Source organism: Ursus maritimus, unplaced genomic scaffold (genome assembly GCF_017311325.1).
Source record: "Ursus maritimus isolate PB19 unplaced genomic scaffold, ASM1731132v1 scaffold_4, whole genome shotgun sequence".
Classification (NCBI taxonomy): Eukaryota; Metazoa; Chordata; class Mammalia; order Carnivora; family Ursidae; genus Ursus; species Ursus maritimus.
In genome coordinates, this window is record NW_024426552.1 from 21,848,529 (window position 1) to 21,872,061 (window position 23,533).

Consider the following 23,533-nt stretch of genomic DNA (forward strand, 5'->3'; position numbering starts at 1 on the left):
AACTCTATCCCAAAAGGGGGGAAATGATTTTGTGGTAATGGGAGGCTATTAACTAAAAGTGCAATTTTGAGGTCCATTGAAGATGGTAATTCTGAAAAAGTACAAAAAAGCTGTGTCATTCATTCTCTGGTTAGCTGTCTATCTAAGAATAGATCATAAGTTTAAGGATTAGAGGCTTCAACCATTCTTATGTAAGTATTCCTGAGTGATTAAAGCATTCATTTTTCTTACATTCAGCTTTTAATAAACCAGGCTAATTTAACTTGGAAATAATTTTACTAGTGAGAAAGGAATTTGCCCCCCAAATTTCTCCATTTTACAGGCACAGGAGAGTTATTTGTATAGTCCATAGGAAACAATGCACACTGTACTGATAAAAGGCAGACAGGATGGCCATGACAAAGAATCAGGACTATTGTGCAGCCCCTCAATATCAAAAAAGTAATTTAAATATAGCCAGTTTCATTGGAACAACTTTTAAAAGGCTCAATTCAGGATGTTTTCATTTTTTCTGGGAGTTCACCTATCAAAAGATAAAAGTTTTACAGTTTTATCTGAAATAATTCCTTTATCATGTCGTATGATTAATAAATACAGAAAACACCCCTAGTAGCACAAATTATTTAAAAAAAATCCCACAGACCTAGACATAACCTGGTAAATCATGTGCCGTGCAGCCTATTTGATGCGTTCTAGGAAAGCAGTATGAATGCAACGTGCAACCCCAGCACAATGAAATAATAGGTAATTTTATCAAAAAATAAAATATTATACAACAAAGGTATATTATAAAACATCAATTTAAAAATATTTAAATGTTTGAAATATACCAATTATTGCTGATATTTGTCCAGGAAGTGCTAGGAACATCTACATACGACACCACTTTTTCACATTTTAATACGAAGTTAAAATAATCCAAGATTACTTATGATACTGGTGATTACTTATGATACTGATGATTTAATAGTATATAATAGATCAACAAATATAATTTTGAACATCAAAATATGAGCTGGGAGTACAATGTTAATAAAGGAGTTCATTAGTCTTTTTCCTAAACTTCATTTCCTCTTTCTATGGGCTCCCTGGTGAGAAAATCATATATTTAATAGTAAGCCTTTTACTTAGGACAAGGAATAATACAGATGATCAAAAGCACAATATTATTCCAATCAACCTCTTAGAAAGTTCCTACGTCAGTTTTTGCCCAGATATTAAAATGTTGGCTTATTACCTCAGGAAGTGCTCAGGAAAAAAAAAAATGGATCACCTTTACAGATGATTTTATTGGCACCAATCCAATTTATGGAATATTTTATTATGTTTTAAAATTCATAAATTTAGAAGATTAATTTTTACATATTTATTCAATGAAAAAGGAAAAACTTTAAAAATCAATTCAAGAAATCTGTTATTGACCAACTAGTTATCAATTGCAAACTGAATTTTTGTATGTTGTATTATATGTTCTTAAGAACTAGCAATTATGTGACTACTATAATCATCCCTAAACAAAAAATGATAATGTACTAAGCAAATAAGTATGCTATTAATTCAAAATTACTAATACTTATCATTGCTTTTTCTTTTTTGTAGTTATTGTTATTTTGTTTTATTTTAAATTGTATTAGCTATCCATTAGTTACTTATTCACGATTTTAATTTAATTTAAAAAAATAGTATACACATAAAAAGTATATGTTCTAGGTCAATGCTTTAACCAACAGATCATGTGGTATGTATAAAAAAAATTGCTTAGTTTTCACTTTGGGGTGGAGAGGAATGCCATTTAGGCAGAAGATTAAATAACGTGAGAGCTTTATATGAATAAAATATTTAAATATAAAATGTTTAAAATATTTAAATGTCAGATTTGGAACATGCTGCTTGACAATGACTATAGAGAATTATGACCTATCCCAGAAACTGAAAAGTGGTAAAATGAACTAAAGCCAAAATTACAGAGTAGTCTGTCATTTAAACATGAACTTAAATCTACCTGTTACGGAATAAATTGTGTCACCCCACAAAATTCATATGTTGAAACCCTAACCTCTAATGTTATTTGGAGACAGGGTCTTTAAGGAAGTAACTGAGGTTAAATGAGAACATAAAAATGGGCCCTGATGTCCTTATAAGAAGACAAGACACCAAAGCTCTCTATGTACACAGAAGAAAAACCATGTGAGTGTCTGGTTAGAGGGCACATCTGCGGCCCAACACAGAAGTTTCACCAAAACCCAACCCTCCGGCACCTTGATCCTGCACTCCTAGCCTACAGAAATATGTGAGGGGAAGGAGGATCCTTTGTTTGCGCTTCCTGGTCTGTGGTGTTCATTATGGCAGTCTGAACACCCTAACACAGCGCCCAAAACTAAAGTTAAACCTAACCTCAGTTTTCAACCGGTTAAATACCTAAATTTTAAGTTAAATCTAACCAAGTGTCTTTATGAAATTGATCTCTGTGTCAATTCACCAATAGTTCTTCTAATAAAGTTACAAAGAAACCAATTTAAATTCAAACAGATTTAGACATCACCCATTCCAAGGTGTTTAAATCCTTCGGAATGGGTGGTGTGCACAGAGGTTTCCCTTACTAATATTTTATAATATATGTATTTGTTGGGCACAAAAGTGATAGTCAAAGCCTTTCTGCCCAAGGCCTAGAAAATCGATGTAAAAAAATAGTTCCTTTTAGAGTCCTACCCTCTTATCTTTTTGGCTGTATTAATAAATAAATAAAATCAAATAAAAATTTAAAAAAAAGAAACAGATTAAGACAATTGCTTAATTAGCAAAGAATCAGTTATCCAGTATTTGGGGAAGTGATGGCTAAATCCTTCTATCAACCTAGCATTTCATGAAGTCCAATTACCAGGTAGAAAAGTTAAGAAGGCACCAATGAGAACACTTTTTAAGTTAATGCATTATAAGCATCAGACGTTATTTTAAAACATGCATTTTTAAAATGTACGTAAATTGAATTACAAGGAAAAACATAGCATCCTTTCAGCTAAATAAGGCTATTTGAGAGAGATTTCCAATTGTACTGAAAGCATAAGTTGGAAGCATTCATGTTTGTGATCATAGACACACAAACTTTGGGAACTGATACACACACACAAAATCTACAGTTAATAAATAAAAGGTATTGTATTCAAACAGAATTTAAAGGCCAGGCACTTGGCAGTATAAAGACAATTATCTACAATCTTAATTTAAAATATAAAATGAAATGAGGCATTGAACAAGTAAATCTGGTTTATTCAGAAACTTGTAAATACGTACTCACCAAAAATTATATATGCCAGTCTTAGAAGGAAGGCATAATCTCAGAATCAATAGCTAGTATCAGTACTTTTGGCCCTTAACAACTCATTCCCTCACCTTATTTTTTCCTGATATAACTGACTTTTTTCCAGAAAAAAATTATGAAAAGTAATGGCTTTTGCTATACACTCCTATTTCTATACAAGTAAAGAGTGAGATACTAATCATTAATGGGCCATGATCCAAATGCATAAAATTTACTTTTTAAGTGAATACACATGAAAGATACACAATAAGATTTGTATGTGTATATATATTACATAATATAAACATATATAAATGCATTTATATTAACATATTTATATATATTCCAAAATAGTAGGTAACTGCTAAAATAATACAACTCATTCATATGTACATGAAGACTTACCTCTAATATCATCTTTCTCCCTGCACTATACGTCTTTAAATTAGTGGTGTTTTTAGCTGGCAGGACTAATTTCTCTCTTCTCCAATGGACTGATGCTGGTGGATTAGATTTCACATCACAGCTTATATTGATCGGGTTTCCCTCCCAAGAGTAATAAATTGTTTGGTTTGATATAAACTTGGGAGCATCTGTAAAGCAAAAAACGTACATTTATAGACCTTTTCTTTAAGATAAATAATCACTTGATTAATATAAACAATAGTAATTACCGCTTGACTACAAAAAGAAGCCACAGCAATTCTAATTTCATATATTTAATATGTGACATTGGAACTCATGAAAATATGTTATTTGACTGTTTCATCAAATAATCTTAAAATTAATATACAAATATTTAAAGTTATCCAATTATTAAAATATGAAACATTAATGCTCAGAGTTGAATTTGCTTTTAATAATCTGACAAAGAATTATCTATCCAGTTAAATAATAGCTATCTACATATGTGAAATCTGTTTCTGGAACAAACCTCATTATAAAGTGTGAGTTTAGGATAACAAAAATCAGTGGCCATTTTTAAATCTTGTCTTACTCATAAAATTTCTTCTATCAAATATTTTGAAACATATAAAATCTAAGTTGAAATGTCAATATCATAATTAAGAAACCATTTTTTTTCTGAAATATCATATCCAGTTTTAATTAAACCAGAGATGATTTAATTTAATCCACAAAGTTGAATTGAAAATTAATCAGTTCCTATGAAGCTCTGTCAATTCTCCGGACCCTACATCAGACATCTATAAAAATAGTTAAGAGAAAACAGCCAATATTATTATATTATTTTATTGAAATAACCTAATTGTGAAGACACACAAACATGGTTTTTAGTCTTGCCCCATTCTAGAACTATGATGTAGCACAAATGCCAATCAATCACAACTTCTTTGAGTCTCAGTATCTTGACTATATAATTATTTGAAAGGACTCACCTTTAAAATTTTTACATAAAAGCAAAGTCCTATATTAAGTGGTAGCTAAAATGTTGCTGGTATTTATATGATTATTGTTACTAATATTAACTATTTGAAACTTAACATCACTTCATAAATTATTGACTTAAGTAATCTAACTTAAATGTTTTGTTTTGCTACCCTTAATTACTTAAAAATGAGCTACACCAATTTTGTTGCTTCAAGAGATTTTATATAAGATACATAAGAACTATAATCTGTAGTACAAATGCACAATTGAAAAATTCTTGTTCTATATTTGTTTTAGTGTGTGTTTATAATGCCAATTTCACACAGTTATGAAATATTAATTGAATGTTTTCTATGTAAGACAGTAAGATTATACATTTTATTCTATTTTATCTTTTCAACAACCTTGCGAGGAAGGTGTTATCCTGTTGTAAGCGTGAAGGATATGGAGTAAGAGCTGTCAAGCTTATTCTAAGTTGTAGGTCTGGGATGGGAATTTGCAGTGATTTTAACCAGAGACCATTCATGATATAACCATTCAACCCAGGAACAAAATTATATTATTCAGTGCTAGCAACATTTTGGTGATATGGATCCTATCATACATTATTGAAGTGAATACAATTTGAACAATTCCTCAGGAGATAAAGAATCTTAAAAAGCTTTATAATTTTGCTTCTGCAACCCAGTCTTAGGTATCTTTCCAGAGAAAATAAGTAGAAATATTAAAAGTTTATATAAAGGACATTTAATGGATTGTTATCTTAACAAAAACTCGAAAGAGCTTAATGTTCCTCAAAAGAGAATTGTCTAAATAAGTAATAACACATGTTGGCACTTAGATGAGCTAAATATTACACAGACGTATCTGCCTGTGGTTTTCCCTCAGCTTGCAATGTGCCTGTCCGTCTCTTCATCTGGCTGCCTTCAAAACCAAGCTCCACACTTCCTAAACACAGCCCTTCCATGACCTTCGGTTGTGGGTGAGCTTCTGTACTCTGTGCTCCCACAGAGTCTATGTTTTCCCTCAGCATGGTAACAGGCAGTGGAAGGATCTACATTATTGTTTCTCCACCAAATGATCTGAATCTTATGGGTTAAGATACGGTCACAATTATATACCTGATAGCTTACATTGCGTTGGAGGCTTACTTGGTTCTTAAAAACTGCACATCGAATTCACTTGAAATTAAGCAGTCAATGAATTTTCAATCCAACAGTTCGGTTAAATTGAACAGAAGGCATTCTCAAGGAGAAAAGAAAAAAAAAAAACCTAACTTTTTCAAGGCCTGGGAAGATCAAGTAAAAAATCTAAGGACATGTAACTAATTAGGGATGCAATTGTAAGAGAAACCAAACTTCCGGATATTCAGAATCAAAAGCTAAACTTATATCTCTATCTGTATCTCGAGCTCTAGCTAGAAAACATTTTATTACTCAATAAATATGAAATATAATCTCTTCAACATTATAATATTCTAAGGAAAGGTTTATGGAAAATTTATTTGCATATAAATATAGCCCAATACGAAAATCATACATGCTCATAGGAACTATTAATAGCTGACTCACAGTCTACTCTGTCCATGATGTGGAATCTGCGTGAATATGTGTTACATTATTATAATTTAGCCATTAACTTAGGGCAAGATTTGATTTTTCTACAAAAGCAAACAATTGCTGCTAATTGTTTGCCTGATGATCTCAGTAGGAATTTAATTTGGAATCACTGATGTTGAATGCAAATATGCTTACAGGCAATGCATAATATACTGAAAGCCACATTAAAAAATGTATTTGTGGAGTGAGGCAAGAAAATATTGATAACTTCCATCTACAATAAAACATAAAGTAAATTCCTCTACATTACATGCTTTGTAGATACCATACCAGTAGCAAGGCAGCAATGTTCACTGGCACAAGATTGGCATGTTAATAAAATCTCACAATTAGTGTTGGGTCCCTGGTTGAAGAAGGATGTGACTCTGGCACAGACAACATGTGAAAACTTCAGGCTAAAAACCAGTAACCATATTTCATGTTGATAAATCAAAAATAGTAGTTTTCAGAGCACTGGCCTTTGTAAAAAGTAGGCCTTTCATATCATGAAAGCCTTCAAATATTTTGCAGAGGAAATAAACTTTGGCAGTTAATCAAACAGCAGGGGGAAGGAGGAAGAGAGAGGACTATGGCATAAATGGGACATAAAGTAGTGGAAATTTCTCTCAAGGCATTGTATGTCCCCCAAATCCCATTCAAGTCCAAAATAAAATATTCTACAAATTTCAATGAGCAGAAATAACCCTATTGGAAGAACATTTTATCTGAGCAAAGTAGAAGAAAAAATCAGAGAAACTTGCCTAGTGGCAAGATGAAATATGTCATTCACTGGATGGAAAAGGACAGGAGTCCTTTTAGAAAGCTTCTGGTCACAATGAGAACCAAAGAGAGTGGCAACAATGCCCTCCTCGATAAAATTTTGTCAGGCTTCTATAAGCCTTTCTATAAGGACTTGGCTTTGTCCTCAGGCCCTTCCCTGGTCTGTTTCTTCCTTTAGTCAAGAATCCTGCTACGTCTGTTTAGTGGGAATTGTTCCATTGATATCCGAGTATCTTTGAAATCTGATCAGGTCCTTTATTATCCACCGTGCCCGTGGCCTGCTTTTAGCAAGAATTTTGTCAGGCTCGTTTAGCAAGAAGCACATTATAGTTGAAATGTAATAAAGTTTCTCTTAGTAATTTTCCATACACTGACTTCTGCCCTTCTTCTCATTGGCTGTAGTACCCACTTGTCCTTGCTGTATTCTGAGTTGAGTTCAATCTCTCTCTCCTATTGCAATAGTCTTAATCCCCATTGCAATAGACTTGAATAAAGTCCTCCTTACCATTTTTAAGTGTCAGCAAAATTTCTCTTTGACAAAAGATAGAGTACACTCCCAAAAAAAGGTAACTAAAGAAAAACTTGTTTCCTTTTAAGAGAAAAACAACAATAACAACAAAAAACAAAAACCCCAAAGATCTGGAGCAAATATGGCGGTGTTAAGAACTATTAAATTATTTTCTATATTTTGTATAGTTGAAGTTGTTAGAATTAAACAATTTTTATTTATTTTATTTTTTAAACAATTTTTTAAATCAATCGCATGATAAATTTATCCCAATCAGACTTTCAGACAGGGAGATGAGAAAGACTTATATACAACCGTGTGTGATTTCATCAGATTCTCATTATGTGAAGAAGTCTTTGTATTTATTATATTTATGTATGAAAAAGCTAAACTTGTAGTACTTTTCTGCACATGGTCATTCAAGTTCTGCAGAACTGGACAGATCTCATAGCATCTAATATCTGAAAAGGAACATGAATGTCATCTGCAAATCTTTGTTCTACATAAAAGAAACCTGATTCTGGGATATTTGGAAAGGTGGTGGCAGAGCCAACCCATAGTCTTTTGGCTTTTTATGATCGTATTATGAAACCATACCACTGTTCCAGTTATTCCATTAGTAACTAAGTACATTTTCAATGAGTGGTTTCTGTAGATTATTGATAGTGAAATTAGTGTTTGAAGTGATATACCAAGTAATCAAGGAAGTACTTTATTAGTCCTATATGCTGTATTCAAACAATAAAGGAAATATGTAATACAGTTAAGAAAAAATTTTGATTGAAACAAGTGCACACTTGCATGTTCACTTATTTCTAGGTGATGCCAATAAAATGAGATAATTAAAATCATGGCCACTTTTCCAATTTCTCTACTGATGTATGAGAAGCTAAGATGTAAGAAGAAATATATTCTGGGGCATGCCAGTTATTTTCTGCACTAAGGGTTTAACAATTAGAATCACATTTTAGCAACATATCCTTGAATAAAGGGTGCTTCGATGAAAATGCAGGAAAGTTAACCTCACATTAAGAATTGAAAAATAACAAAACCTGGAGTGGGGAGAAAGAGGAAGATGAAGAGTGAAGGAGGGTGGGAGGAGAGAAGAGGAAAAGAAGAAGGAAAATAAGAACAAGGACAAGAAGACAGTAAAGTGTATTTTGTTTTGTAGACTTTACATCTTATAAATATTCCCTGATTTCATCCTGTGTTCCTTTCTGGGTATTGGGGATCAAATGCTGAACATGAAAGATAAGGTCCCCCATCTTCTTGAAATTTTTATGTTCTCTTAAGCTTATTATATAATTTGAGGTAACTTGAAACAATGCACAGATACACTTATATCAATTTCAGCATCAAGACACAAAAAGCTAAAATAATAAACTATAAGTTTACTTAAAATTGTAAACAGAAAGAAAAGTTAATCCATTGTTTCAATATCAGAAAGTCAAAGATAATCCCCTAAGCTCCAGTTTGGAAATTTGAATATACCTTCATTTGGAATTAATAAGATATATTGAAGTGGTGTACAAAATTTGTTTGGTTACTGCTTATATATAAGATTGGTATTTCAAAGGTAATCTCAAAATTTGCTGTCTAGCCCTCTTGTGGTTAAGAAATTATGAATACGCTAACCACAGCACTTTTGTTCTTGATCTGTGATAACTGAAGTCTTGCATTAAAAGGAAAATTCCTAAAATAAATGGAAGACATCATTCAGTATCTCAATAAAGAATAAATTTAATACCCAGATGAGCATATTTACTAATGCCTTAGAATATAATTGCTTTTTAAACACTGGGTGGCTCAGTCGGTTGGGTGTCTTGACTCTTGATCTCAGGTCAGGTCACAATCTCAGGGCCCCACATCAGGCAAGCTCAGCGGGGAGTCTGCTTGAGAATCTCTCTCTCCCTCTCCCTCTGCCCCTCTGCCCTGCTCTCTCTCTCTCTCTCTCTCAAATAAATAAATACATATTTAAAAAAATGAATTTATTATGTAATTTTTACATCAGGAAAATTCCTAAGAATTTCCCAAGTTGAGCTCAATATTCAACTTCCTATTAGGATATTTATGAAGAAATTAAATTGTTATCCCTTTTCAAAACATTAAGAGTTGAAAATGTGTTACATTGCTTCCAACATTATAGTTCCTAACATGTGCTATGCAATTGCCATTTTGAGTATGATATCTTCATATCTGAATCTGATAATTACAATTTATAGATATTTTGTTAATGTCCAAATATATATATTTTAAAGGGTTTTATTTATTTATTTGACAGAGAGAGCACAAGCAGGGGGAGTAGGAGGCAGAGGGAGAGGGAGAATCAGGCTCCCTGTTGAGCAAGGAGCCCTATGTGGAGCTCAATCCCAGGACCTGGGATCATGACCTGAGACACAGGCAGATACTTAACTGACTGAGCCACCCAGGTGCCCCTAAGTATATTTTTCTTGAGTATACAGTGCCTCTAATAAAAGAATATTCTAGAATTTAAAGAAAACTAAGTGGGTTTTGTTACTAAAAATATCATTCATAGAATATAGCAAAAAATACTAAATGTGACTGCAAAATATTCTCCATAGTCTAAAAACAGCAAACATAAATACTGGTACCTTTCTCAACAGTGAAATTCTAATTTTGATGCTTTTTAGTCTCAGTGAACTTACAAACCTTTGTGTGTGTGTGTGTGTGTGTGTGTGTGTTTTCTGTAGTGTGAACACTTACATATGCAACATTTCAGGGAAATTTCAAGCTGTTTTATTTATTGAGAGATATTAATTATTTTGAATTAAATCATAAATGGCTTCATTTTCATATTTTAAAAATTCAAGGTACTGCATATGAGGTAATATGCTTGAGAGTTAAAAAAACAGTATTATATTTTTTTCTTGTGTTATCAAAAGGGCAAAATTCATCTTCAATTCTCAGTATTATGATATCATACATTGTACTTGATCCCTTAAACAATAACTTCTACCATAACTTTTTAAAGAATTGAGTATATTCCATGAACTACTGTGAATGATTAACATTTTATTTATGGTTTAGTTGTATTTGGTTTGACATTTTAACTAATATTTCGGGTGCCTTGCCAAATGAAATACTGCAATTTTTAAAATCATTGAATGATTGCACATCTCCAGTCAAAATATCAAAATTTATGTCCACTGACTCTAAGCTAACCATGAGCAAGTATGGCTATAATTGTTTAGGTATAAAACTTTCACCAACCTGGCTATTCATCAAATCATATTTTGAGCTTGTGGATGCCTAAGGCTTCCTCTTAAAGATTTGGAATGCACTGCTCTGAGAAAGATAGCTGCTGCACTACTTATCCCAAATTATTATCGTGTGTCTATTTTATGCTAAGTACTACTAAAATGTGGGGGATTCATATCAACAGGGAATCCTTTCTAGTGGGTCAGGCAGATGCAGAAATACATAACTATAATGAAGGCGATATGTAGTACAATGGAAGTGGAATGGGTACGGTTTTTGTCTCAAAGGTATTAGCACTGAACCTAATTAGGATATGCAGGGGGTGCTCAAAGAAAACTTCCAGAAGATCATGACCCCTTACCTCTAACATTTTTTGAGCACATAAAATATGATGAATACAGTCCTGTTTCCCATGGATTGTCACATCAAGCCTGACAATAAGAATGTGGACACACAAATAGTGGCTGGACTACAATGGAAGACAGAATTTTGCAGTTGCTGTTTATAAGTGGAATATTATATTGGAAATAGCGTCAGTCCTGCCATTGGATTCAGGACCCACCTCTGCCAGAGAGCAATTATGTCACCTTGATTTTTTATTTATTAATTTAAGCTGTGGGTTTTTTATTTTTTTTCTTTATAGAATAATTGAACTTGTTTCTTTAATCTCTAGGAGTTTCCTAACAGAAAACAGGAGTCTTGGACAAATTAAAAATATATAGAGAGGGTTATAATATTAACCATATATAAAGAAGCACTGGACCATATAAAGGTGAAATTTGTTTTTGGCTAGAATTATAAATCCTTCAGGATAATGTTAATTATCTCATGTTTATAAAAGCCTCTGTTTGAGAGTTTATACACATACAAGTAATTCCATACATATACATGTACGCATATAATGAAAATGAAGAATAATCCTTTTTACTAAATATCATTTTAATAAGTTAGTATCTTTAAAACTGAACAATGCATGAGAGAAAATCATGTGAGTTCCTTAGCGGTGAAAATATTGGGAAGCACATGATTTTCAGGCTCCTATACCTTCTACTTATGAATATATGATTAACAAGACCATATACATTATTGCACAGACTGTGAGAAGGAGAATATGTAAAACTGGATGCAAAATGAATACAGACCTTGAAAATCAAAATGTTCTCCTAGCTATTATCACAATGGAAAGATCTCTAAAGAGAAATTATTTAAATTTAATCAAATGGCAGCTGAGCTAGGATATTTCAACAGCACTCATATCCATGACCTTGACTGAATCTCTAATTTGAAGTTTCCAGCATAAGAAACAGCAGAGTGTGTCAGGATCCGAATTTGTCATTTTCTCAAAGTGGGGATCAGGAAAAGTGTGTTCCAGGTATACCAGGAGACATTAAAGAACCTTTTAAGACTGCCTTCAGACTGCCAAGTTACTCTTGTTTGGTAAATGTATTTATATTATTTTTTGCCTTATGGCTGAGACTTAGGGCTGAACATGCAGCCAGCACTCATCACTGCAATCCTGACACTGCACGAAACTTCCCTCCTTGATTATTTGCTTAATGCAAGCTTGTCACTTTTTCCTGTCATTGCCTCTCAGGCTCTGAGGACATTTTTCTGAACAATGGTTTATTTGTGGTTGGTACCTGTGACCTGAGTAAAGTCTTACTTCTTGCTGAGTGCTGGTCAGGATTCCTGAATTCTGCTTGCTCATGAGCTGGCAGAAGCTGATAACAAAACACAGCACACAGGCTCTGGGATCTGAACTATAAAAAACTTCGACCTGAATTTCCAAAGGTTCATGAATAATAGAATCAGGCAACTCACTACACAAACTCACTATACACTATCCATTTTGTGAATCAAATTGAAAAGCATAATAGGGTAAGATTTACAGTCAATGAAAAATGAATTTGTCTTTGAAAATCATATTGATGGCACAACACGTATTGCCCTTCTAAAACTGTATTCGGATTATAGCAAATCTGTCTTGCACACTCTCCAAATAATTTCCATACTGCCAGGAAATACCATCCCCTCTTCTAATCATCATACCTTCTGGTATAAAATTTCAAATTTTTTTCTTTAGTATTAGATTTTAAGAACCACAATAAAATAAAATATTCTTAAAAGTCTGACATTCATTCCTCACCAATAATCACAGTTTATATAAAAATACCATTCACTTCTCTCCGTTGCCACTATCACATCCCTGGTTGAGGCCGCCATCATTACCTGGTTAACTTTAGAAGGTGCTCCTACTGGATTATTAGCCTACCAGCTTCTATTTTAAGATAACTTCACAATCCTGATTAATCCTTTCTATAAGATTTTCTTCACACTTCTGAAATCAAAGACTTTTATGAAGATTTATAAAGGTCCACGTTAGCTGACCTATGCCTATTTCTGTGTCTACTTTGTCTCTATTTGAGTTAACTTCGATCCTGAGACCCTCATCATCCCTAACCTACTGTCCTGCTTTTAGCGCTTTGCACTAGCTTCCCATTTGTCAATTCACTTTTTGATACACTTCATCTTAATGCATTCCACTTCCCGAATTAAAGTGTAAGTTCCACGAGAGCAAGGACAATATTGCTTTTCTCACAGGTCTGTACAGCACCTGAATTTATAGCTGCCATTCAGTAGATGTTCAGTAAATAATAGTTAAATAAATGAGTGAGAATCCAGGTAAGTATGGATTCTAAATACTATCACTGCATTTCATAGAGCAGGAAAGGTATACTGACATGTGTTTCAATTTCCTAGTAGAGCAGAATTTAGGACTTAAATCCAGTATTCATTCTTTGGTAATGCATTGTCTCTTATTGCTTATTTTGTGAAGAAGCCAGCCCCTTAAATTAACTAGGAATTAACTGCACATGTTTTTTTAATATCTAAAACACCTTGATGCTTTTTTCAGTCATTGAATTTTCTCATTTGATTTATGCTGAGGGAAACTACCAAGGGAATAAAAACTAATATATCCTTTGGCACATTTAGAGGATAATTCAATTAATAATTTCATAGATCGAGCTCTACTGCATGTTCACTCATAGGCAGAATCAGCTATGGCAATTAACTGGACTCAGTCCATGTACCATGGGAATTCTAGTGGCTACATGGAATACTAAATTAGATGTATGCTGATTGCCAATTAACGACCATAGTGTTGAATGTGCATTTTCTGTACCAAATTTGAACAACCAAGTTATGCATAAATCTCAGCATATTTTATGACCCTGGAGTCATAAGTGTCATATGAAGATAATGCCTATACAGGACTTCTTAGTCCACACTGGGTTTCTTTTTAATTTGACTGATATTAGTGATATAATTATCACTGATAATAAGAAAAGCTTGATTATAGGTACAGTGAATATTCTACTACTACTCTTCTTTTTCTTAATATTTCTCTTCCTTAAATCATACATAACTACACAGGTATTTTACTACCTATCGTTATTTTTTCCTCTATGGATGCTTTATATAATTGAATTTTCCATACAGCTACAGTATTTTAAGGACTAAATTATTATTATGTATAATTTTACACAGAAATTTAGGAAACAAAGCTTAAGTGGATCTCTTTTGTAAAAAATTTCTGAATTGTCAAAAGAAGAATGATTGGTCATACGGACATAGCAGTGTTAAAATTGTTTTATAAATAACGATAATGTTTGTTTCTTCAGAATCTGATTTAACTGTAGCACATTCTATAAGTTGTGTAATTTGTTCTTATTGATGTCAAACAATTTTGGAGTTTGTCACTACTATTAGAACTGAAAAGAAAGCCCTATCAAGTTAAAAGTACATTTTTTTATGTAGTGATTCAATTTGATGTCTAGGTTAGTAATTTTATATGGAGTACATTTAATTCCTTTCATGAACTTACCAAAAACTGATGACTTAAAAAATTTCAAAAACAAACTAAAACATTTTCACTGTTACATCTAAAAGTGCATGATTGTGCATTCTAGAGTGTGGCTTAGTATAAGCATAAAGGAATGTCTAGGTCACAATAATGAAAAACAAAATACAAAAACTCTCAGTATTATTGCCATAATACAATAATAGTAATAATAATAATAGCAACATTAGAAATAATAATGCTGGTAACAGTTAATGTGGTGCTTATGACCTGTCAAGCAATGTTTAAGCATATTATGTAATGAGCAAATTTAGTTGCAATTATATTAGGAATTATCATCACTATTTTACCTTTATATTTATTGCCTCTTAATTGAAAGGCTGAAATGTGGGGAATTACATGAAGCTCTTTTACCTTCCTTTAAATGTCTTGAATAAAAATTAGTATCAAATTGTCATATTTTTTAAAGTTCAAATAACTATAATATTTTATTTATTATTTATTTATTTATTTATTTATTTATAAGATTTATTTATTTGAGAGAGAGAGCACGTGCAAATGTGAACAAGTGGGGCGAGGGACAGAGGGAAAGACACTCAGGCAGACTCCTGCTAAGTGCACACTGCAAGGTGGTGTTGAATCTCATGATCCTGGGATCATGACCTGAACTGAAATCAATAGTCAGCTGCCCAACTGACTGAGTCACCCAGGTGCCCCCATAGTATTTAATTGGACTTACATAAAATTTCTTTCTGCTTAACTACTGTTTATATTGACATATATTTTATATATATATATTTAAATATTTTATTTATTTGTGAGAGAGAGAGAGAACACAAGCAGGGGGAGTGGCAGGCAGAGGAAGAAGCAGGCTCCCCGCTGAGCAAGGAGCCTGATGCAATGTGGAACTTGATCGCTTGAGCGGAAGGCAGAGGCTTAAGCAACTAAGCCACCCAGAAGTCCCTATATTTTATATTTTTAATGTGCATTTGATTAGAACATTTTTTATTAAAAGAGGTGATAAACTATTGTTAAAAAATTAGTTTTACATAACATAGCAAAATATTTTAAGCCAAATGGAATAAACACAATTTAAGTATGACTGGAAATGAATCATATTTTCAGAGCACTGAATCATAGTAAACAAAAACAAAAATGTACAACCTCTCCTAAAATAATATTGACATGGATCTCCATTTTTAGCTTTTTTTTTTTTTTAGCTAAAAAATGTGCATTCTTTATTTGTATTTCCCTAGGGTCAATATACTGCCTAGCATACAGTAAGCATTAAATAAATACTAATTTAATGAATGAATATGGCAATAAGTATCAAGAAGTTGGTACTATATTATGTACAAAATTTGTATTATAAATAATAAACAGTTTTATAATGATATTATTGGATTTAAGAAGTAGAGAAATTAAATGAAAATAATATTGAGAGGAGCCTGGGTGGCTCAGTTGGTTAAACATCTGCCTTAGGCTCAGGTCATGATCTCAAGGTCCTGGGATGGAGCCCGCATCCCGCTCTCTGCTCAGCAGGGAGTCTTCTCCCTTTAGCTCTCCCTCTGTGCTCTCTGTTAAATAAATAAATAAAATCTCAAAAATAATAATAACATAATATTGAAACAAGGACACATTGTAAACCATAGTCTGAATGGAAAATACCACTATATAACAAAGATTTGATCAAGGAAGCATTTTTTTTCCTTTTATGTTTATTTTAAATTATTTTATTGTCAGTTTGATTAAATAGGTAACCAGGTAGTTTCTCAGTCACCTACAATTTTAATTCAGGCAGGTGTACAAATCTGGGAAGGGTTTTTGATTTTGTTTTCCCAAAATAAATCTCTAAATTTAGAAGAAAAAAATAAAGATTTAAAGATATCTATTACATTATCTAAATAGTTGGAATTTCCCAGAGGGCTTCTGGAAAATCACAAATATGTGTTTCTTTTACTTTCTTTCTTTTTTCTCCCCACTTTAGAAAAAGAGAGATGTTAGGAATAATTCGCTTTGGTTTTGTGCATATTATGTTATAGTGGAAACATTTCTACTCATTCTAAGAAAGAATATTTCATTGTGCACATCAAATAATTTCAAATAAAATTTTAAAATAAATGTGCACATATTCAAGTGAAATTATTATCTTGGTTTACTAGGACATGATCTGGAATTTTTACATATCTAGTTTTTATTCTTGGATAGAAATCTAAAAGAACACTTTTGGAAAATAATTAAAATAAGCAATCATAATGTGAAATGTTGCTCAGGGCAAGAAAAATGGTCAAATCAATTGTTAGCATTGATGACTCACAAGAACTGGGAACAAAAATTCATCACATTATGAAATCTGAGAAAATCACAGAAAAAAATTTTTCAAAAATTAGAATACCTTCTATGGTATTGGGCTGAGTACATTGATAATTGCTTTTATAATATGTAAGGGAGTTTTTGGCAAGTCCAAGATAAATCCAAGATTTCCTAAACAAACAGGATTATCACTGAATTACTTGTATCTAACAAGTAATATTTGAAATCCTGTTACAGAGGACGCATTTTAAGATAACAAGGGTGATAAAAATAATTATTGTAAAGAGGTGAATTGCTCTTATCAAGCCTTCATCTTCATCAGAGGGGCATACACGGTTTCTCTTATTAGCAATACTAGAGAAGACATTTCATTCCGGAAGACCCAAAACATATGAAATAAAGTGATCTATGTGAGTAAATGTACCAAGGCAAATGAGTCATAGGTTTTTGAAATTGTATGGATACAGAATCAATATTATCTGATCTTAGTTTCTACTTCTTCAGAATATTATGATATTACATTTCTAAGAGGATTGCGTGTGTTTTTTTCTATTAGCTCATTTGTATAGTCTCTATGACACATTTTAAATTATAATTGCATTAAATTATACGTTATTTTATGATAGTTTCTAAGCTGATCCATATAAGTAGATTCTAGCTTCCTAGATATATTGCAATATTTGTATACCCCTTCAATCTTTTTGCATCTTTGAAAAGCACTAATAATATACTACTTCTAATGTTATACAATAAATGTTACGAAGCTGAGTAATTATTATGAAGGTTATTAAATGAAGATACACAAATACCATTTACTTCCTTAACATCTTTAAAACAATGTAGTGAAAATTATGTTGTTTTTTCTTATTCAATATGTGATGATACAATTCTGAAGCAAAAATTTAGAGAAAAATGTAAATATACATGTTTTCCCAAACTCGAGTATCATTTTAAAATGATCTAGCATTCACAGATATACGCTTCTGATATGGCTTGCTTATGCCGTAGATACTCGCTCCTGAAGCCCTCTCAATAGGAGTGCCTTCCCCTATTGGACTGGTGACAGGCTTAGCCACCGGACATTCCGGATGTGACATGTACAGACACCTGAAATCAGCTTTTGTTAAGGGGCTTGTTCTCTTGCACCTCTGCCATTGCCATGAAACGCCTTCTTCCCTGTAGCTGTCACCTCTTCTGCCTGGTTACAAGTGTTATTGGACCCATAGCATGGAGTTAAGCATCACTGCTTGACACGGAGCTCCCTATAGAAAGCCTGCCTGCGTCAGCTGGTTCCAGTGGAGCATGAGAATTCTTATCAAGGGCAGCTGAGTTTCGGGGTGTTTATTATGTATGATTTTTGTGGCATTAGCTGCTGATACATCTCACTGTACTGCTCGATTTTCTTCTCCTTGGCCCCTCCCACTGTCCCATATTATAGATCTTGCTACTTTGTTTGTTTAGTGTCTGTTTTCCTTGCTAGAGGGTAAGGCTCATAAAGTCATTTTTGTTTGCTTCATTGAATTCTCTATGCTCAACACCTGGAAAAGTGCTTGGCTTGTAGTACATGCCTGATAAATACTGTTGAGTGAAAAAACATATAATTAAGATTCTAACCTCAGCGTGCATAAATTCATAAAATAACAAGTTTAGATACATCTCTCCCTCTTTACAAATCAGGAAACTGAAGTTTCGATAATTTCAATGACTAATGTCCTAGAATTACATCTAGCAGATTCATTAAAATCTAAGGATGGTGCTAATACTACAGCATTCAAATATTTTTGTAAAGTCCAATATATTAGAAAAACTAGTGTCTAGTTTAAACCATCACAAACAAAAGCTGACTTCAGTCAGTGCACAGGTATCAAGAATACACAGATAATATTAGGAAAAACTTGTCCTTGCCACTGCTCCACTGAAATTAAAGAACAGAATTCAGAGGATGAAAGGATTTATGGCCACAGAGTTCTGGCTGGTTGGATTCAAGTTGTTGGACTGGCCTTTTGGTGGCCATGCTATTATGGACTAAGGTGTAAAGTAGCCAATCTAGAAAGGTAAATCTACTGGCATCACATAGTAGGGAAGAGGAGGAAAGTGGAGAAGCACTGTTATGAACTGAATGTTTGTACCCCATCCCCATCAAATTCACGCGTAGCAACCCTGCTCCCCAATATAATGGCATTGGGAGGCACGGCCTCTGGGAGATGATGAGGAGCAGTTGAAGTCATAAGGGTGGAGCACTCATGAATGGGATCAGTGCCCTGTAAGAGTCAGGAGACAGCATTGTTCCTGGGCTCTGCTCTCCATCCTACAGGGACAGAAATAGAAGTTGCAGGCTGCACCAGAAACCCACCATGCTGGCTCTCTGATCAAGGACTTCCAGCCTCTGGAACCATGCAAAATAAACTTCTATTTGTTTATAAACCATGCAATCTATGGCACTTTGTTCTAGCAGCCTGAAGGGACTAAGACAGGCTGTAAGCCGTTGGCCACTAGGTCTGAGCGTATCTTTCCGGATCTTCAAGACGGTAACACTCAGTGAAGACAGTGAAGTCTTGGTATGATGTGATCTTGGTGGGCGGCTTCGCTCTGTGAGGTTCTGCACGAGTTCCATCTCTCAGGTGATCCCTGTCAAATCCAGAAAGCTCACTGCTATGAATTCAATGTTTGCATACCTTCCCTACCCCACCTCAAATTCACAGGTGAGAGCCCTAATCTTTAATCTGATGGGATTTGAAGGTAGGGACCTTTGGAGGTAATTAGTTGTAGATGAAGTTAAGAGAGTAGAATCCCATGACAGCATTAATGCCCTTAAGGAAAGAGGAAGATAAAGGAGGTGTCTCTGTGTACTCGCATCAAGGAAAGGCCATGGAAGGACAGAACCAGAAAAAGGCTCTCACCAATAACCTGCCCACACTGGCATCCTGATCTTGGACTTCCAGCCTGCAGAACATTGAGAAATAAATGCTTGTGTTTAAGCCAATCAGTCTACCGTATTCTGTTATTGCAGCTCAAATTAAGACACTCACTTGCTAGGGAGAACTGGGATTCCTGGGGCAAGGTCCTCTATCCAGAGGAAGAACAGGAAGCTGTGGCAAACTGGAGGCAGAGCTCACTATTTCTGGGCCGTTAAGTTAAGCAGGTGCCAAGAGGAAGTGATAAATCCAGTAGTTACGCAATATGACTATTTTTATTTCTTTTTTTGATATTTCCTAAAATTCCTTAACTTTTCATCATCATAATTTCTGAAGTACATTTGAGCAAAATGATTTGATGTGAATCAAGTGATAGCTATCAGAGATAGACAAAAATGTGATAAGACTAGAATAACTGATGGTATCTTTACATGAGGAGCATGGTATTTTGAATTTTCCCAGGGGATACATATAAAGTTTGGGTTAAAAAAATGCACCTGAGCAGTAAAAGATTTTTTACCTTTTTCTCTTAATATTCTATTCTTATCTTCTGCACATAGAGATGAGCTTTGTATTTCTCTCAGATAGTGTCCTTGAAATTATCATACTGGATATAAAACCTAAACTGTTGTTAGCATTAGAACCAACTTATTTCTACAAATAAGCCATCTTCTTTAAAGTCTGAACAGCTTAAATGTATTATGGTGAGTATACAAGTTAGGACCATAAGACAAGATTTCAATCGCAGATATAAATGTGTGTCTACTATGGCCAACAAGTTTTTCTAATTTCAAAGTATTTACTAAGATTATTTTTTAAATATTAAAGTCCTGTTCACATCTTATCTACCTTATCCTGGACATGCAGCAGATCATGCTACTAGAATCACTGTTATCTTGAGACTGTAAAATGTGAAGAAGAATTATGTGATAAAGCAAAGATACATCAATTCTATGAAAGGCACATAAATATGGAAGTAACGTGGGTCTGTTATAAGAGAAATTAATATTGGCACATCCTTTAAAGGTTTCTGATATTCCTAGTGCTTTTACACCACAGGAGAAAATGCATGAAAATATTGCTATTATGTCTAACAAGAAATAAAAGCAGGTGCAGAGATCTGGATAAGAAAAAAAATGTAAATGAAAAATTCAGTATTTCTTAACATGCATGGTTATCATGTAACTGCTAAATTAAATTTATTGCATAAAATAATTAAGTCTAATTAACAGGTTATATGCAATGAGTAGATTGTCACAATACTTAATGATATTCTAATTTTAATCAAATGTACTATGTAATCGGTGCTTATTGCATTAAACCACATATCACATGCCTGTTATCTCCTTTGTTTTATAAATTAGAACTTTAGTTCAACCTATGTTTCTTAGTAAGGGTAATGCTTTTGAAATGTTGAAAATGAACTGGCAGGAAGCCAAGAAATCTGTTTCAGATGAAACATAAAAGAGGTTTTGAATTTCAAAGAAAGGGGGGATTTAATCTAAACACCTTAACTTTAGTGCTATTATAGTAAATATGATTGGTATCAATTATAAATAGCTTGATTCTTTTTCACTCTTTTTTAGAAATAAGAGACTGTAACTGCTTGAGTCAGGCAGTGACGATTGTTCTGGTCAGTGTTTTATGACATTGTATAATGCCTTTGTAGTGTTTATAGTTCCTATACTGTTTTTGATTTAAAGATGCAGAATAAAAATATTCTTACCATTTCTAATTTATAAATATTTATTTACAAAAATAACTTCTCATAGCAGTGTGTGTCAGGTTCTAAAAGTTTCAATGGTATTATAAATTAGATGCTAAATAAAACATCCTATCTTATAACAACACAGGCTTTAATTATCAAGAAATAAGCTTATTAGACAGCTTCAGTACTTATTATTGGTGCAATATCCAATCAAAATTTCTACTAATCTTTATATGAAGGAATATAAGATTTATTACAATGGTGGTATCATAAACGTAAAAAAAAAGTTCCAAATTTCATAACAAAATCACACTAATTTATAAGGAAAATAATTATCTCTCTACAGCTGAAGGGTACTATTTAAAACCTTGAATATCTATTCTAAACCTCAGCTAAAGCTATCCTGTCTCTTAATTTAAATCTGAAATGATTTACACATGGAGAACTTAATACACTTTTCAGGATAATTAAGGTTTTTGTAGAAATAAATGAAATTGCACAGAAGATCAATATACTGAAAGGGAAAAAAGAAGCTCAACTTCTTTTTAGGACTTTGCATTTTAAATAATCTTTGATCAGTGTAACGGTTTATTTGAGAATATATGATTTCTAAAAAAAATTTTAAAAAATGAAACTTGAAAAAATCTGAAAGGAAGAAATATATAAAAAACTCCAAAACACTGAAATGAAAACATTCGTATCTCAATTCCAGAAATGAGGGAAACCAAATATTTTTATGATTTAAGGTTGTATGAAGAGTAGGATATATAGAAATTTCTGCTTCCATAATGGCAGTATAAACTTGTGGTTCCCCATCTCCCCTACTGGTAATGATTATAAGCTCTAGAGATGACACAAATTAAACAAAAATACAAAAACAATAGCAAAAGTCACTATCTAAGGCTTCTGTAGAGTAAACAAAATCAAGGAGATTGTGGAAGGGAATTAAAGTTAATTTACCACTTCTTATTCTGTCTCATAGTTTTGTCTAGAGGGCCGGCCATAGTTGAGGAGCTTCACAATGATACTGGAGCTAAAATCTGTCCAGAAGTACAGCAGTTCCTTGGAAGAAGCCAATACAGGATGAGTAGGGAGGGAACAATCCCAAATAGGGATCATAGAAAGAGATGCCATAAATTCTTCACATAAACTACAGAAATCAGCCTAAGCCCTGAGCTTTGAATGCATGGGATAGGCACAAACTTGCATAGCAAAGGCTTTAAGAAGTTAATTGAGATTTGAGTCACCACTCATAGTAGGCAACATGGAAATTAGGAGTGAATATCTGCTTAATACACTTTTTCTAGATGTTGGTCAAAAGTCTTAGAGTCTGTACAACATAATATTTACAGTATCCAGGACTCAATCCAACATTTCTTGACATCCAATGAACCAGAAGAATATGACCAATGCTAAAGGGAAAAGACAACAAATGCATTCCAAGATGACCCAGGTGTTGATTCTATCAGATTTTAGATTTATAGATTTTGGAGTGGCTATTCTAACTATGCTCCATGAGATAAAGGAGAGCATGCACAAAATGAGTAAGAATAAAAAAAGTCAGCAGATAAACAGAAAATATAAAACAGAACAAAATTAGAAATTCAGGAAGAATTAATATCTTAAAGAACTCACTGATTGGGCTTAGGAACAAAAAGGAGATGGTGGAATAAAAGGTCTGTTAATTTGAAGAGAAATCTGCAGAAATTATCTAATCTATAGAACAGTGAATAGTTAAAATATGTAAAACTGAACAGTATATTAGGGATTTTTTAGGTAATTTCAAAAAGTCTAACATGCATAAGCAAAGCCCTAGAGATGAGAAAGAGACTAGGAAAGAAACATTAATTGAAGAAATAATGTCCAAAAATGCTCAAATAGATTGACAAATATAAATTTACAGATTCAAGCTCAGTACACCCCAAACAGGAAAACTCAAAGAA

The 23,533-nt window shown here is 33.1% G+C and overlaps 1 protein-coding gene across 1 annotated transcript in view; it reads right to left on the bottom strand.

Moving 5' to 3' along the window:
* Positions 1-23,533, bottom strand: part of NCAM2 (neural cell adhesion molecule 2) — a 210,242-nt gene that overhangs the window by 97,661 nt on the left and 89,048 nt on the right. The window contains exon 10 of the mRNA XM_040621667.1: positions 3,704-3,891. Coding sequence (XP_040477601.1) covers positions 3,704-3,891 — 188 coding nt within the window. The remainder of the gene's footprint in view (positions 1-3,703; positions 3,892-23,533) is intronic.